General features: G+C 42.6%; 2 protein-coding genes across 2 annotated transcripts in view; one reads left to right on the forward strand and one right to left on the reverse strand.

The window, feature by feature from the left end:
• LOC138952660 (galactose mutarotase-like) overlaps nucleotides 1-16,496 on the forward strand; it is a 380,407-nt gene that overhangs the window by 315,091 nt on the left and 48,820 nt on the right. The window lies entirely within an intron of this gene.
• Nucleotides 1-16,496, reverse strand: part of LOC138952245 (disheveled-associated activator of morphogenesis 1-like) — a 59,523-nt gene that overhangs the window by 12,989 nt on the left and 30,038 nt on the right. Inside the window, exons 4-18 of the mRNA XM_070323865.1 lie at nucleotides 12,973-13,038; nucleotides 10,024-10,112; nucleotides 8,877-9,012; nucleotides 7,897-8,094; nucleotides 7,169-7,279; nucleotides 6,596-6,699; nucleotides 6,213-6,279; nucleotides 5,266-5,383; nucleotides 4,656-4,791; nucleotides 3,957-4,083; nucleotides 2,830-2,952; nucleotides 2,219-2,444; nucleotides 1,751-1,848; nucleotides 1,439-1,483; nucleotides 255-509 (exon numbers count right to left, since the gene is read on the reverse strand). Coding sequence (XP_070179966.1) covers nucleotides 255-509; nucleotides 1,439-1,483; nucleotides 1,751-1,848; nucleotides 2,219-2,444; nucleotides 2,830-2,952; nucleotides 3,957-4,083; nucleotides 4,656-4,791; nucleotides 5,266-5,383; nucleotides 6,213-6,279; nucleotides 6,596-6,699; nucleotides 7,169-7,279; nucleotides 7,897-8,094; nucleotides 8,877-9,012; nucleotides 10,024-10,112; nucleotides 12,973-13,038 — 1,899 coding nt within the window. The remainder of the gene's footprint in view (nucleotides 1-254; nucleotides 510-1,438; nucleotides 1,484-1,750; nucleotides 1,849-2,218; nucleotides 2,445-2,829; nucleotides 2,953-3,956; nucleotides 4,084-4,655; nucleotides 4,792-5,265; nucleotides 5,384-6,212; nucleotides 6,280-6,595; nucleotides 6,700-7,168; nucleotides 7,280-7,896; nucleotides 8,095-8,876; nucleotides 9,013-10,023; nucleotides 10,113-12,972; nucleotides 13,039-16,496) is intronic.

Here is a 16,496-nt window from a genome sequence, read left to right on the forward strand (position 1 = left end):
ACGTTCTGTACTCAAAAAAACAAAATCCATTTCCGTTTCTGATACTAAAATCTACATCTCTCACACCCATTACCTGTTCCACCATGTCTTGTCTTTGGGCAAGTCCTCTCCAGCATTCAAATTCGTGACAGCCTATGCCAGTTCAAAATTGATCAGTTTCAGCTTGGAAAACAGGATTGTCACGTTCTGTACTAAAAAAAACCAAATCCATTTCCCTTTCTTAAACTAAAATCTAAATCTCTCGCAGCCATTACCTGTTCCACCATGTCTTTGGGCAAGTCCTCCCCAGCGTCTACGTTCATGATGGCCTGGGCCAGTTCAGCATTGGTCAGTTTCAGCTTGGACAGCAGGATGGTGCAGTTCTGGGCACGCCGACCATCGATGACAGTCAGTACTGTGGTCTTGGGCTTGGTGAAGGTGCTCTTGTGATCCTCCTCACTCTCCTCCGCTGGCTTCTGGTATGCCGAGAACATCTGCTCAAACTCCCGCAGGTCTAGGCTGGCAAATATCTTTGAAACAAGAGGAAAGTGAATTGTACACTTCATTTTAAACAAGATTGTTCAACACTTTTTACTTTGCTAAAGCAAGCTTTAAATTTGAAGTACACATGAAATAAGCATGAGGATATCCCCTGAAAGCGGTGTATGGCTGCCTAAATGGCGGGGTAAAAACGGCCATACACGTAAAATCCCACTTGTGCAAAATAACACGAGTGTACGTGGGAGTTTCAGCCCATGAATGCAGAAGAAACAAATAAAGACGAAGTACATGTATGAGGATCAAAATTCCACCAATAAAGTCGTCATTATGTTGGGCGGGGATGTAGCTCAGTCGGTAGCGCGCTGGATTTGTATCCAATTGGCCGCTGTCAGCGTGAGTTCGTCCCCACGTTCGGCGAGAGATTTATTTCTCAGAGTCAACTTTGTGTGCAGACTCTCCTCGGTGTCCGAACACCCCCGTGTGTACACGCAAGCACAAGACCAAGTGCGCACGAAAAAGATCCTGTAATCCATGTCAGAGTTCGGTGGGTTATAGAAACACGAAAATACCCAGCATGCTTCCTCCGAAAACGGCGTATGGCTGCCTAAATGGCGGGGTAAAAAAACGGTCATGCACGTGAAATTCCACTTGTGCAAAAAACACGAGTGTACGTGGGAGTTTCAGCCCACGAACGCAGAAGAAGAAGAAGAAGAAGTCATTATGTTGCTTGAAACAGGGAACAGGTCCAAAAGTCTTCCGACAAATCATCGATAAAGGGAATCCACAAAAAATGTCCATTACTTTATTTTCAACAGAGTAACACACCCTCTTACAATCTGCATTTACTATGGCCACATAAAAAAAAACCAGACATAAAATCTTTTCAAGGATAAACACAGGCAAACCAAATGTTTTCTATACTATAGGCAGCCAAGCTAAAGACTAAAGGAAATGTTACCTTTGTGTGGGTAAGATCTTGCCATATGGAACCAGTTATTTTGTTCTGGAATAAATGAAAATGATGATTACTTTAAAACACTGAATTTGTAAAGAAAAATAGTGCAAAATACTAAAGAAAAGTGTTAAAGTCATGAAAAAATCCTTCAGAAGCAGGAAGAATAAACTGACTCACAGAGCACACGTAATATAATACAGCAACTTCTTTTCTTCTTTTTCTTATAAACATAGACACACACAATTATTTGTTCTGATCAACTTCTCATACTTTATAACATAATACAACAGTCCAAACAGAAAGCCAAAAAAAGACCTCAGGAACTTTGGTCCAGTTGAACGACTTGAGCGCATGAGAAGGCTTGGGGATGTTCTTTAACTTGACAGCCAGTGTAGGATTTAAAGTAGAACCACCTGTAAAACACAAACACAATAATGACATTCCCGTTCCAGGTCTGTGTAACAAGTAAAACGTAAGCTTACAACTATTATCATACACCTATAATATAAGGCTCGTTCCATGAGAGGACATCTCCGAGTAAAAGACACCTAGTTTTGCCCCAGTTGTAAAAGTCGCCCGCAATGAAGAAACAGTTCTAGCTTTATTTTTGTTCCTAAAGAACAGTCCTCTCATGGTAAATGTGACCGCAGCTGCAAATTCACACAAAATGTGCAGAAAGGGAAAGTAAATCGCTGTACTGTTAACAAAAACATGTGTTCATCAAAGAGATCAAGACGAAGAAGTTATCTATTTTGAGAATAAAATACACAGCACAATTCTTACCCAGACCAGGAGCTGGAGGGGCTCCCGGAGCAGGAGGGGGAGGGGGAGCACCAGGGGGAGGGGGCGGGGGGCAAGAGGGTCTGAAGTCATGTCTGTCGGTTGCTGCCTTGATGTCGCTGATAAGAGTTGTAGTGGCTGATGAGAGTCCAACTTTGGCGTCATCTGGTAAACTGCCTGTTTGCACCAGATGCTGAAGTTTTTGTTTTTCTCCTCGTTCTGTGTCGAGCTGCAAAACAATAACAACAGAGTCTTTGTTTAGTAAGTGACTAACGAGAAAACCTGGAGTAATCTTTTGTATACGTAAAGTAAAATGGCTTATAATGTGTATTGTTTCCTGACATATAGAATGCAAAATTATACACACACATGTACACAATATATCAATAACATCTTTTTAATATCTCTGCACAATAACACACACACAATAACACACACACACACACACACACACACACACACACACACACACACACACACACACTCATTCCACACACACACACACACACATATATATATACACACTCATTCCACACACACACATATATATACACACTCACACACACACACACACACACACAGAAGAAAACTGAACGTTTCAACATTCAAATCACCTGTAAGCGGATATCTTCAACCCTGTTGAGCAGATCTTCAAGTTGTTTGCGAGTGTCAGCATGACTGGCAATCTCTTTGTCCAGCCTGGCTTTCATCATGTTCATTGTGTTTGTAATCTCCTCCTGGAAAACAATATGAGACATACATAAATTACTGTTCTCTTCGTTTACAGTGACTCTCCAAATTCATCTTATTGGTCCCTTGTGTACTGTAAATCACGTTAAACTTATTACTCTTTTTATTGGCTCACGTAAGTGTAGCCTATGCGATCGTAACTTTGTCTGTCTGTGCGTGCGTGCATATGTGCGTGCGTGCGTGCGTGCGTGTATATGTCTGTGGTAGAAACTCTAACATTTGAAGACGTCACATTACATTGACGTCACATTATGACGTAAGAGGGTTAGACGTCACGCGAAGGAAGTACTAAAAAGTCTCGGTCATTATTATTTTGAGCGGGCTGAGACTAGTTGGCAGTCGTGTCCCTGTAAGTAGGCTACATGCAGACAAACATATCTAGATCTAGTGTCTCGCTTTCTTGCACAGTTTCACCTATGCTCTTTCTGTGTGTGTGTGTGTGTGTGTGTGTGTGTGTGTGTGTGTGTGTGTGTGTGTGTGTGTGTGTGTGTGTGTGTGTGTGTGTGTGTGTGTGTGTGTGTGTGTGTGTGTGTGTGTGTGTGTGTGTGTGTGTGTGCGTGCGTGCGTGCGTGCGTGCGTGCGTGCGTGCGTGCGTGCGTGCGTGCGTGCGTGCGTGCGTGCGCGGAGTGATTGAGTTTGTGTTACTGTTTGTCGATTTCTTACGTGAGCCTTGATGGCTTCGCCTCTTGTTCTGGTTATTTGTCCATGCTTCTCCTTTTATTTTCCAAACCCATCATATTCATGACATGTTTATACAGTCCCGTAATCATATTTTAGTGAACACCAAGATCTGTTTTAAAATTATCTCCCCTGATGCACAGAGGCCGACATTGAAGAGGTTGTCTCCCTTGATGCACAAGATCGCCCTAACAGAAAGGAAAACCTCTCTTTTTCTTTTGCTTAAACAAATTTAATGCAATGAAAATAATTTTCTGAAATTGTTCTTTCTTTTCACCTGGTCGCACACAATGAATACAATCAAATTTCTCACCTTCTCCTCAAGTCGGGCTTCACACTCTCGCTCTTTTTTGGCCAGTTTTGCAGTCAGCTCGTCTGTTGCTTTTTCTGCTTCCCTCAATTTTTGCTGGTAAACTTTGATGTCTGTTTCACTCTGAAGTCTGTAGCAGAGACAAGTAGTTGTTATCAGTGAGCGTTCATCAAACACATTATAAAATGTCCAAGATTAACATTTTCTGTTAAACAGAAACAATAGCAAGCTTTACAAGAGAGATCTACATACTACACTGATTTTGAATAACCCCCACCCCATACACTCACTCAATGAAGGCTCTGAGAAGATGGAGATCAGAACGAAAGGGGTAAAAAAAAAATGTTTTGTAATGCAACAAAGAGATTCCAAATCCTTTATTACACTCAGGATTTGGAAAATCCTCAGATTGTACTCTTATCAGCTCAAAACCTTTCCATGAGATCTATAACAAGACCCAGTTTTTCAGTCCAATAAAAGATCCTGGAGAATCTGCTAACTCATCGACCACACTTTTTCACTTCTTTCCCAAAATAATAGTACAAACAGTAACAGTCAGCAGTAAAAGCAGCAGCTGAAAAAAAAACGGTTTTTCATTTTTGGCATTGTGACATGACATTTATCATCTGCACTCAGGCATATGCCTATATTCGCATTTCCTAAGTTTAACATAACAGAGATAAACACAAATGTATCACTGACTGCATAACAATATGCTTGAGGTTGATCTCCTGGAGAGGAGCAGAGTCCGGATCCTTGCCGTTCTTCTGCTGCAGGATGACCTGCTGGATGATCTTGTCCACCAGCATCCACACGCCGTACACGTCACTCTTCCCGTCTGGTCAGTGCAAGACAATGTCATGTTTAATTTCATCTCATCATACAAGTTAAACTGCAATTCACTCATTATAACACATCTTCAAGAAAATCTTTCAGCCAGTAAAAGCTGCTGATACTGGTACAGGCTTCAAACTTTAACATTGTACTAAAAGAATTTTTTGTGTTTATAGCAATGCAGGCAACAGCATGATAAAGCAACTCACCCTGTTCTTTTCAAATATTCTTGGTCTTAAGAAATGGCTCACATTACATGACTCGTATATGAAACCAAAGCATGGTACTGATGAAATATTTGTGCAGTTATCCTTAGAATGATTTTTGACTGATTGATTGAGTGTACCTGTACTTAACACTAACATGGGCACTTGGCACAAAGAACATGACTTCAAATATACATATTCTTTCATAACTGTCTACTCAGCCATCAAGCACATAACTAAATCCAAAGTGCACAAAGACATGCCGCACTTACATGGCAAGAGGAGAAAGTGGTACAGGATGGACAAGAAGTGAGGGTAGGCAGCAGTCAGTGACAGCTTCTTGCGTAGCACTTCAAACATGGCGGAGGCACTTTTGCTGTCTACATGATTCTGAAATAGAGATGGTTCATCTAATTTTAATTTCTTATACACTCCAACCTGTCATGGCGACCGCCTCTTGATAACGACCACCTGCCCTTTACGACCACCCCAAAGAAATCCCCCCAAGTTTGTACTTGTATAATGGGCCTTTCCACAACGACCACCTGTCTTTCTTTACTTTCTTTATTTGGTGTTTAACGTCGTTTTCAACCACGAAGGTTATATCGCGACAGGGAAAGGGGGGAGATGGGATAGAGCCACTTGTCAATTGTTTCTTGTTCACAAAAGCACTAATCAAAAATTTGCTCCAGGGGCTTGCAACGTAGTACAATATATTACCTTACTGGGAGAATGCAAGTTTCCAGTACAAAGGACTTTTCTTACATACTGCTTGACTAAAATCTTTACAAAAATTGACTATATTCTATACAAGAAACACTTAACAAAGGTAAAAGGAGAAACAGAATCCGTTAGTCGCCTCTTACGACATGCTGGGGAGCATCGGGTAAATTCTTCCCCTTAACCCGCGGGGGGTACCACCTGTCTATGAAGACCACTGTTGGCTGGTCCTTTTAATGGTCGTTACAGACCGGTTCAACTGTAATTCACCAGGTTCAAACAATAACACTGGCATTAGCTTTTTTTCCTCCAGAAGCAAAATTATCTCATGAAAAACTATCAAACTTTGTTTACAACGCTGAGTGAACTTGTGTTTAAAAAATGACAACATTCAGGACTGGCTTGGCAACAATCCTCTTTTGAATGAGACAAGAATACTAACACACACACACATATTACACTATTAAATGATTCACAAAGCAGAAATCAAATAAGTTACCCCTTCAAATCTCCTAGATAGCTCCTTTTCATCCACACTCCGGACCATCTCAAAGAAATCCAGATGCCTGAAAAATGACAATATACATGTGTTTTAATGTTTGTGTTTTAATATACATAAAACTCAGAACTAAAACCCTTACAGCATTTGAAAGAACAATGAACGTGCATTTATCAGGTTAATCTGTCTTAAAAAATTCAAGGGAATTAAACTAAACAGAAGTAAATCACTTCTTTTACAACTTCATATTAGATGCTAAAAAAACATGATCGATGTAGGTGCTAAGATGCATTCTGCACAAACACATTGCAAGATATTGCATACATGTATACATTCATTTACCGTATGGAGAAGATATAAAACCAAGACAGAAGATGTCTGACCTGTCCAGTGTAGCATTACTGTGACCTCTCAGTTTCTGCATGATGGGTACGATACCAAGCATCAGGAATTCGTATCTCAGGTGTAAGCGGAACTCCAGGTGATCCTGAAAATAATCATACACAAATAAAAAAATTGCTATTTCAGACAGACAGACAAAAAGACAAGAAAGAAGGAAGGAAGAATGAAAAAAAGAAACAAATAAATATATGATAGACCGAGGACAACATACAGTAAATGTAAAAGCAAAGACAGAAAGAAAGAAAGGAAGAAAGAAGGAAAGAGAGGAAGAAAGAATGAAAGGAAGAAAGAATGAAAGAAAGAAAAAAAGAAAGAAAGAAAGACAGAAAGAAAGAAAAGACAGAAAGAACAAATGTTGGGGAAGGGGAGGGGGGGAGTGAAACAAGTATTCAAAAGAAAAATCAAAACTTGACTAAATGTAAAAAAGAAAGTGAGAAAGAAAGAATCTGAAGAAGAAAAACATTCACATCACAGCAAAGAAAAAAAGAAAGAAAGATTGAAAGAAAAACAGGAGGAAAGAAGAAATCTATCAAATTAAGGTATGACCAGCTCACCTGTCCAGGTCCATATCTAAGAGCAGCATTGATGAAGGACATGACAGCTGTCTTCAGGCTGACCTCCTCCCGATACTTGCCAAAGCTTCGGTCAAGGTCACACACCATCAACTGAAATGAACACAACTGATACGTTCTACTTACTGCAAAAGTAACAAAGCGAATGACAGCAAATAGCTGCAGAAATCGAACACATATAGGCATGCACGGACAGGCACACACACACACACACACACACACACACACACACACACACACACACACACACACACACACACACACACACACACACACACACCAGCACACACATATGAGTGCATTATGCACAAAAGGTAAGGCCTTATCTGTTTGCTGATGTATCTGCTAGTGTGTTTGTCTGCCTGTGTTTGCTTTTAATTCTGCCATCTTAAATGTTATTGTTAGTGACCCATGTATTTTAAATAATGTAGGAAAAATGCATCCGATTGTTCAATATTTCACACACACACACACACACACACACACACACACACACACACACGCTCATGCACGCATTATGCAACAAAGGTAAGGCCTTATCTGTTTGTTGATGTATCTCATAGAGCGTTTGCGTGCCTGCATGTTTGTTCGTCTCTGATACTGCCAATTTAAATGTTATTGTTAAGTACCCATATACTTTTAATACCTTTGGGAAAAATGCATCATATTTTTCAAATATTCTGCGTAGAACGTGATCCAAACAGACTCACCTGAAACCTAGTTCTCTCAGCAGCGTGCTTCTGCAGGTGCATCATGGCTTCCAGGACTTTCCGATGTCCCCCTGGCACCAGACACATGGCGCCCATGATCTCCAGGACAGCTATCTTGGTCTTGACATTCTCCACAGCCAGGCTTTGAGCAATGATGTTCACTGCTGTGGGGTGAGCCAGCACATGCGCTCGCCCTTGCTGAAACGTGAATAAGAAGAAAAAATTATAATTTAAGAAGGGAGCAAAAGAAGAACAGGGTACAGAACTTGATACTTCTGTAACACCTGTGGCTTGAAACCTGGGCCGAGATGCACGAGAAAGTTCCCAACCGGGCAGGAGTCAGCCGTGGCATTTGATTGGTTGAACTTGTGTTTTTGTGTGATTCGAACCAATCAGACCCTGCAGTTTATTCTCATCTGTTCGTGCACCTCAGCCCTGCACACCATAAGCTAAGGAGTGCATTTCATCAAAATGCACATACCATAAGAAAATAAAGTATTCAAAATAAAGTCATCATTCTCATATGAAATCATAGTGAGGTCCTGAAATTTCAGATCCAATGGTTGAAAAATATTTTCAAATGATACCATTATCGTTTTCTCAAGATTTAGAGGTGCTGATGGTCAACAGATATTCAGCAAGAGGGAAGGATATGTTGTTTAGGAAAAGGCAAATCAAATGTAAACACAAGAACAGTAAAACCATGTCTAACACCCACCCTCCCTTTCAATTTTCTGCAAAGAGCATAATTGTAAAGTTATGATGTTGCGCTATATAAATGCTCATTTATTATTATTATTATTATTTCACATACAAGAAAAGAGAATAAAATAAAAACATGATTTTCTGTTTCATCATTCCATGTTCTTTTTGTGTGTGCTGAAAATTCAAAGCCTCAATTCTCACCTCATGAAAATGCAGTAAATATACAATCAATTGCATGACAAACTACGATCTTGCACAATCACTCTCCTACTCACAGAATTGTTCATGAGAGCCTTGATGCAGCCGATGCAAAAGGTATGGACGGAGCTCTCTGAGGTTGAGTAGTCCATCTTACACAGAAAGTCCAGCAACGCCTGTAAGCCATTCTGCTGGATGAACTGTACCACAAAGCTGCACATAGACGGAACACATAAATAAAACGGCAGCCAAGTTAACAATCCTTCTTCTTCTTCTTCTTCTGCGTTCGTGGGCTGAAACTCCCACGTACACTCGTGTTTTTTGCACGAGTGGAATTTTACGTGTATGACCGTTTTTACCCCGGCATTAAGGCAGCCATACGCCGCTTTCGGAGGAAGCATGCTGGATATTTTCGTGTTTCTATAACCCACCGAATTCTGACATGGATTACAGGATCTTTTCCGTGCGCACTTGGTCTTGTGCTTGCGTGTACACACGAAGGGGGATAAGCCACTAGCAGGTCTGCACATAAGTTGACCTGGGAGATCGGAAAAATCTCCACACTTAACCCACCAGGCGGCCGCGACCGGGATTCGAACCCTCGACCTTCCGATTAAGAGGCTGACGTCTTACCACCCCGCCACAGCGCCCGTCTAGTTAACAATCCCAGAGTGGGTACTGTATTCCATAGAATAAGTAACAAGGTAAGAATTTGGAATTTATTTAGTACAAAAGCTTGAAACCCCCCTCCCCTTCTTTCTCACATTTAGGATAAGCAAACAGCTGTCAAGTAGTTCTTCTTCTTCTTCTTCGTTCATGGGCTGAAACTCCCACGTTCACTCATGTTTTTGCATGAGTGGGTTTTTGGGTTTTTACGTGTATGACCGTTTTTACCCCGTCATTCAGGCAGCATACGCCGATTTCGAGGAAAGCATGCTGGGTATTTTTGTGTTTCAATAACCCACCGAACTCTGACATGGATTACAGGATCTTTTCCGTGCGCACGTGGTCTTGTGCTTGTGTGTACATTCAAAGGGGGATAAGGCACACAAAAATCTTGATAAAGCAGGTCTTAAAATGGAGTGAACCTTAAAAGTGGGGTAAATTTACAGAGGTTATGAACAGAAAATTTAAGAAAACTGTGTCTTAGAAGGGAGGGAGTCTTAAATTGGTGGGTCTTAAAAAGGGGTTTCACTGTCCTGCAAGTCAAGCGTTTCTCCCTACCTCATGGGCTGTGTGCGCAGTGCAGTTTTCAGGTTGTCGACCACTTTGGTCCTGCTGTCGTCATCTTCCTCTGTCATGTCACAGCACACCTGAAACAGTTACCAACGATACTCCATGTAAGTGATCTATACATAAATATCAGAACCCAGAATGAAAGCGCACTTGTGCTATGGGGATGTCTCAGCAAAAAGAAGTTTTCTTATCTGGTATGGAACACGCAAAAACTATAAAAGAGGGAATAAAAAAAAGTATTGAAGTAACATAATGAATGCAATACAGGAAAAACAAGAAATTCCTCTGAGGTAGGAAAAACACCCCCGTTGGTCAAAGGGAAATAACCATTCTCACTGCCACCAACTGAGAAGGTTATTTCCCTTTGACCATTAATATCTCCCTCAAAAAGTCCTTATAGAATCTTAATCCACCAATAACTCCCTAACCATGTGTTTGACTGGTCCCAATTTTGGTAAGGACCGTCTCAGGAATGTATAGAACCTGTTCACCAAGTTTGGTGACGATCGGTCCGTTCATTCTTGAGATCTATATGCGAACACAAACAAACAAACAAACACATGGAGCGAATCCTAATCTTAATCTTAATCCACCAATAACTCCCTAACCGTGTGTTTGACTGGTCCCAATTTTTGTAAGGACCGTCTCAGGAATGTATAGAACCTGTTCACCAAGTTTGGTGACGATCGGTCTGTTCATTCTTGAGATCTATATGCGAACACAAACAAACACATGGAGCGAATCCTATACACACCCCTATACCGGGGGTGTAAAGAGTACAAGAGACACAAACCAAAAAAAAAGTATTTTCTCTTCTTTTTCTTCTGAATGAAAGGGTCCACAAAATGTGGTGGGGTGGGGTATAGGTGTCTCTACATGGCCTAATTAGAAAGGGCCACCAATTGTAGTTGGAGCAGTAGGGATGAGAACACTCACATAGTTTTTACACACACACACACACAGGATATCAAACACATACCCACACACACACACACACACACACATACACAGGAAAAAGAAAGGGGGAGAGTGACAGGTAGAGGGAGAGGGAGGGGGGAGAAAGGATCAACACAGAACCCCATAGCAGGAAGGGTGGTGGAGCCAGTCAGTTTGGCAAAAGAGAAACACAAACCACACTTCCCAGTTCCTAATCACACTTCACTTCAAACACAAAACACCAAACTCCACCGGAATGGCTGAATGTAATGTACCCTGACCAGAGAAAAAGATGAAAAAACTGAAGGAAGGGAGGGAGGGTGGGGTGGAGTGGGGCTCAAGGGAGGAGGAGGGGAGGGGGGGGGGGTGTTACTGGAAACTAATTTCACTTCCTAATTCCCAAAACCACACTCCCTAATCAAAATAATTCATGGCACGCGAAAATGTATCCTGAAATAACCCCATAACCATAGGGCCTACCACTTCTCCCACATCGCTAAACTCAAGAGGGGACTGTGAAAAGCCGGACAACTACAGCATTACCTGTTCCCGGGGGACCAGTGTTGACTGATCAAACAGATAAGCGTGTCACATCAACATTATACAGTCACCACGACTATGATTCTTTCCACTCAGCTTGAGTGGTCGTTGGCATTGGGACTTGACAGAATAAGAATAAAACAAAATAATTTGTTGGTTGAAGAGTTTTAGTTTAGTTTGGTCATGATAACCGTGAAAGCTTCACCGCTTATGGATTGGCTGCATAAAAACAGGAGAGAGAGAGAGAGAGAGCGAGAGAGAGAGAGAGAGGGGGGGGTAGTGGGAGGGAGGAAGAGAGGAGAGAGAGGAGGGGTGTGGGGCGGGACAGAGAGAGAGAAAGAGAGAGACAGAGAGAGAGGTCTCTCAGTGTGTGTATGTGTGTAAAAGGACTGAACATGTGTGTGATTGTCGGTATAAGTATGTGTGTCTGCATCTGTTGTGACGGCCGGCTGTGTGTGTGTGCGTGTGCGTGTGTAGTTCTGGCCGGTGTGTGTATGACAGTATGTGCGGTGTGTGTGTGGGGGTGGGTGCGTACGTGCGTGTGTGTGTGTATGTGTGTGTGTCAGAGTCAGTGGTGCGTGCCGCGTGCGTGCGTGTGTTTGTGTGTGTGCGAGTGCGTACGTGCTTTCTTGCGTGCGATCGTACATGCTTGCGAGCGTGTCCATGTCAGTGTCTGCCTGCTTCTCTGCATGCTTGCAGTCTGTCTGTGCTGTGCAGTGTAGGCTATCTACATTTCTCAACCAAGTGCCTGCAGTCTGCGGCACAGTGTCAGATCGTCAGAGAAAACCCAAGTTGCCGCGTCAAGAGCAATCCGACACCTGCAGCAGAGGTGTCGGACAGATGGGGAAAGGGGAGACGCAAACTTCGTCGCCACAGCCGGTTTGGAAACATCAAGGAACACTGACGCATTCACCAGAACAAACACAAGCGGGGCGTCTTAAAACCAGCAACACTCTGAGTCCGTTATACCAACACTTCAAAGACAACGCTAAGAGAACCGGCGACACAAATCGCACAAGATGGTGAACTAGAGGAGGGACGGACGAGAGGTGGGGGGGGGGGGGGGAGGGGGGTGTGTTGCGAGCTTGACTGATTCGTCGCTGGGGAGAAATTCGATATTAAGGGCTGTCTCTACTTCCTTGAAGTAAACTTGTTGGAAGAGGAAGTTAATCCAGTGTCAAATACCATACGCATTTGCCATGAAAAACAGACACAGACATTGACATTGACAGACACTGCGACACACAGACCGGCAGACACACAAAAAACAGACGAAACACACACGACACACTGACACACACACACAAACTGACACACACACAAACACACACACACATACACGGAGAGAGAGAGAGAGCGAGAGCGAGAGAGAGAGCGAGAGAGAGAGAGAGAGAGAGAGAGAGATTTTGTGCAATCAGACGCCAAGAGGATTTAGCCGAGAAAACCTTTGTCTCAACTTACCGGTGACATGGCCTTGATTTTTTCAATGTAAGATCCTGGGTTGTTTTGAGTCGAAGAATCCACATCCTGAAGAAAAAAGAAAATAGACACCAATTAGGTAATTCAGAAGCAGGAAAAATACATTGTCTTCACACAAGGAAACAAACATAAGGACACGAGTTTTGGTCACATTTACCGTCTATAACACTGACATTGTATCTTCTTCTTCTTCTTCTTCTGCGTTCGATATTTATGGCATGACATTTTATCAATATGTTTTGTTCCGTAAACAATCATATACTGAATGAAAGAGTGTGACATGAAGTTCTTGTACATCATTGTAAAGAGTGTGAATGACGTTTTAGTTTAGATGTCAAGCGCTTAGAGCAAGCCTTTTTAATGAAAGTTTTTGATTTAGCGCTATATAAATGTTCTTATTATTATTCCAGCTTTACATTTACTTGTTGCTACATTATCATACCTGCTGCACATTACGGGCGTCTTTGGTTGGAAAATTGATCATGTAAATATGAAAATGTACATGTTTACAAAACACCAACATAATCTTACATTAAAAGTGGGATTACCAGTGCATAGAACATGACAGAATTTAAATGGGATAATAGACTGAATAAGGAAGTTCTGCTTCAATTTCGAATTTTCCTTAAACGGCCGTCACATTGATTGTAGGTGTGTTTTAATTAAAGTAAGGAGGTACGAAGAAGGGAGGCTTGGATCAGCTGGTCAGGGCTAGACCAAGGAAGAAATTAAAACACGGACAATAGCCCTCCACCCCCCAACCCCCTCCCCCCCCCCACACTGACACACACACACCCGTACACCCACACGGTGACCCACCTCACTCCGCCATTCGTCTCCAAACTGACCCCCTGGCCGCGCTAGTGCAAACGGCGGCAAAACAAACACGAGCCAACAGCTGATACTCTGAGATTCCACGCTAAATCGTTAACATATTTCCCAATCGTAAATACAAGAATATAGAAGTGCAACCATACTGAGGGGGGCTCAAATGAGCAGTAGGCCTATAGAGCGACACCACTGACGCGCTCTGACCCCGTCAGGTCGTGGAATGTCAAAGTAGGAGATTAATCAGCACGGGCAGGTGCCTTTAAACACTTATGTTATGTCAGGCATGTCACCCAAAAGATCCCTTTTGCCATCCTCCAGCATTTTCTCTGTCACCTTCTACCCCCAAACCACCACTCCCCCTCCCCGCCTCCTTTCGTTTCTCGCTAATAATACCCCTCGTGATTCTCCTGCTTTTCTCGGTCGGTTTTTTTCCTCACTCCCACCCCCACCTCCGCCCGCACCACCATCCCGGGCCCCTACACACACACACACACACACTGACACACACACAAACCACACAAAACACAGACACACACACACTGTGACACACACTGAAACCACACACACACACACTGTGACACACACAAACCACACAAACACACACACAAACCACACAAAACACAGACACACACACAAACCACACAAAACACAGACACACACACACTGTGACACACACTGAAACCACACACACACACACTGTGACACACACAAACCACACAAACACACACACAAACCACACAAAACACAGACACACACACACACACAAACCACACAAAACACAGACACACACACACAAAACTGACCTGTGCTCAACCACATCACCCCCCTCCCCCCCTTCATTGTACCTTTCAGAACTCCGTGAAGAACCACTTGTCTTATTTTACTCTGATGGTCTACAGTTAGAAAGCTACTAAGACTCGTGTCCACAATACCTGGCGAACGACCTTCAATGTGTGTATAAAGTACAGTTTGTACCTGTGGTTGAGTTGCTTGCTTTTATCCCAAGCTTTGTCTTTGTTCCATGTGAGACCGGAATGTACATGAGTCTGTGCTTCCCCCTCTCTCTCACACTTATCTGATCGCTCACACACACACACACACTCACACACACACACACACACACTCACTCACACACACACACACACACACACACTCACACACACACACACACACTCACACACACACACTCACACAAATGACGTCCGTCCGCCTGTCTGTTAGTGTTTGACTTTGACGAGTTCAATCTACCTGTCTAGCTACCTCTGTGATCATCAGGGCATAACATCTGTAATCACTTCTCACAAAATGACATTCAAGAAGTGTCACATCAACCTTATGTCATTTTCACAGCATAGTCAGTCAATCTATCAAAGTTTCATCATTTTTGACAGGCCATATTGAGGCATTGAGGCGATCTGTTCCACATGTCAGCTCACATCAAATCGGCGTTATTTGGCAATTTATAGACACACGTGAAAGTGTGCTGTAAACTGGTTGTATATTTTATTTAGCATTGCTCCAGGTTAAATGTTAAACAAATCAAATCAAATCAATTAAACTTCCAAATTTACGGCACTCAATCTGTCGATGTTCAAATTATTATGCAGCAGTTACCAAAAAGTGTTTTCTGGACAAGGGTAATATATTTTCACGCTTTACCAACTTCTCGATTAGTAATAAAAATAAGGTCAACCTAGTCCCCAAAACACTAAGGTGAACGAGTCGTGTGCATCCTGCATGACTGGTGTGCAGCGTGACTTTATCACGAATTGAATATTTCAGTATTCTGTTGCCGGATCTCTGTCTCTTTCCTCCACTTCCGCCCTCATCCACCCAACCCCATGCTGTTTCCGTACGCACCGGTTCATTGACTCAAAAGATAACAAACAAAAAACGTCGGTCTTCACACACGCACACACGCACGCACGTACGCACGCATGCGCACACACACACACACAGTCGCACACGCACACACACACACACACTCGCACACACATACACACCGTGCACACACAAACACAGAGAGAGAGAGAAAACACACTGACATACAAACACACTGCCATGCAAACACACACATGAACAGATCGTCCAGCTAAAGAGGAGAGAGAGAGACAGAGAGAGACAGAGACAGAGAGAGACAGAGAGAGAGAGAGGCTGAGAGACAGACAGACAGACAAAGACAGAGCTAATGAGGGACAGATCGAGAGAGAGAGAGCGAGCGAGAGAGAGAGAGAGAGAGAGAGAGAGAGAGAGAGAGAGAGAGAGAGAGAGTTTGTTTGCTTCATTCTGTTAACAATACGTCCAATAGGTTATTGTTTTATGGGGCATTATTTTATCACGCTGGTCCACTTGAGCGGTTTTAGTGCTGTTCGCTTTCGTCCTTCTGACCACATCTGCTGTGTTTCCCATGGTAACGAGATGTGCCTCTAGCACAGAGGGACACATGAATACATATAAAAAGAGAGAATCCCTTTCATCTTCCTATAACTGACAACCAAGTGTATTGCCTCTATGTTTGATCATTCACACCAGCGGCCAAGCACTTGCACCAACAACACTGACATGTAAATATATATACATTTAAACACCAAGTGCGTTTAATTTGGCCGCAGGCATTCATTAAGTAACCCTGTTAACCGTTTATTTTTGTTTTTGTGCAGATAAAGATAGAAGGC

Source organism: Littorina saxatilis, linkage group LG17 (assembly GCF_037325665.1).
Source record: "Littorina saxatilis isolate snail1 linkage group LG17, US_GU_Lsax_2.0, whole genome shotgun sequence".
NCBI lineage: Eukaryota > Metazoa > Mollusca > Gastropoda > Littorinimorpha > Littorinidae > Littorina > Littorina saxatilis.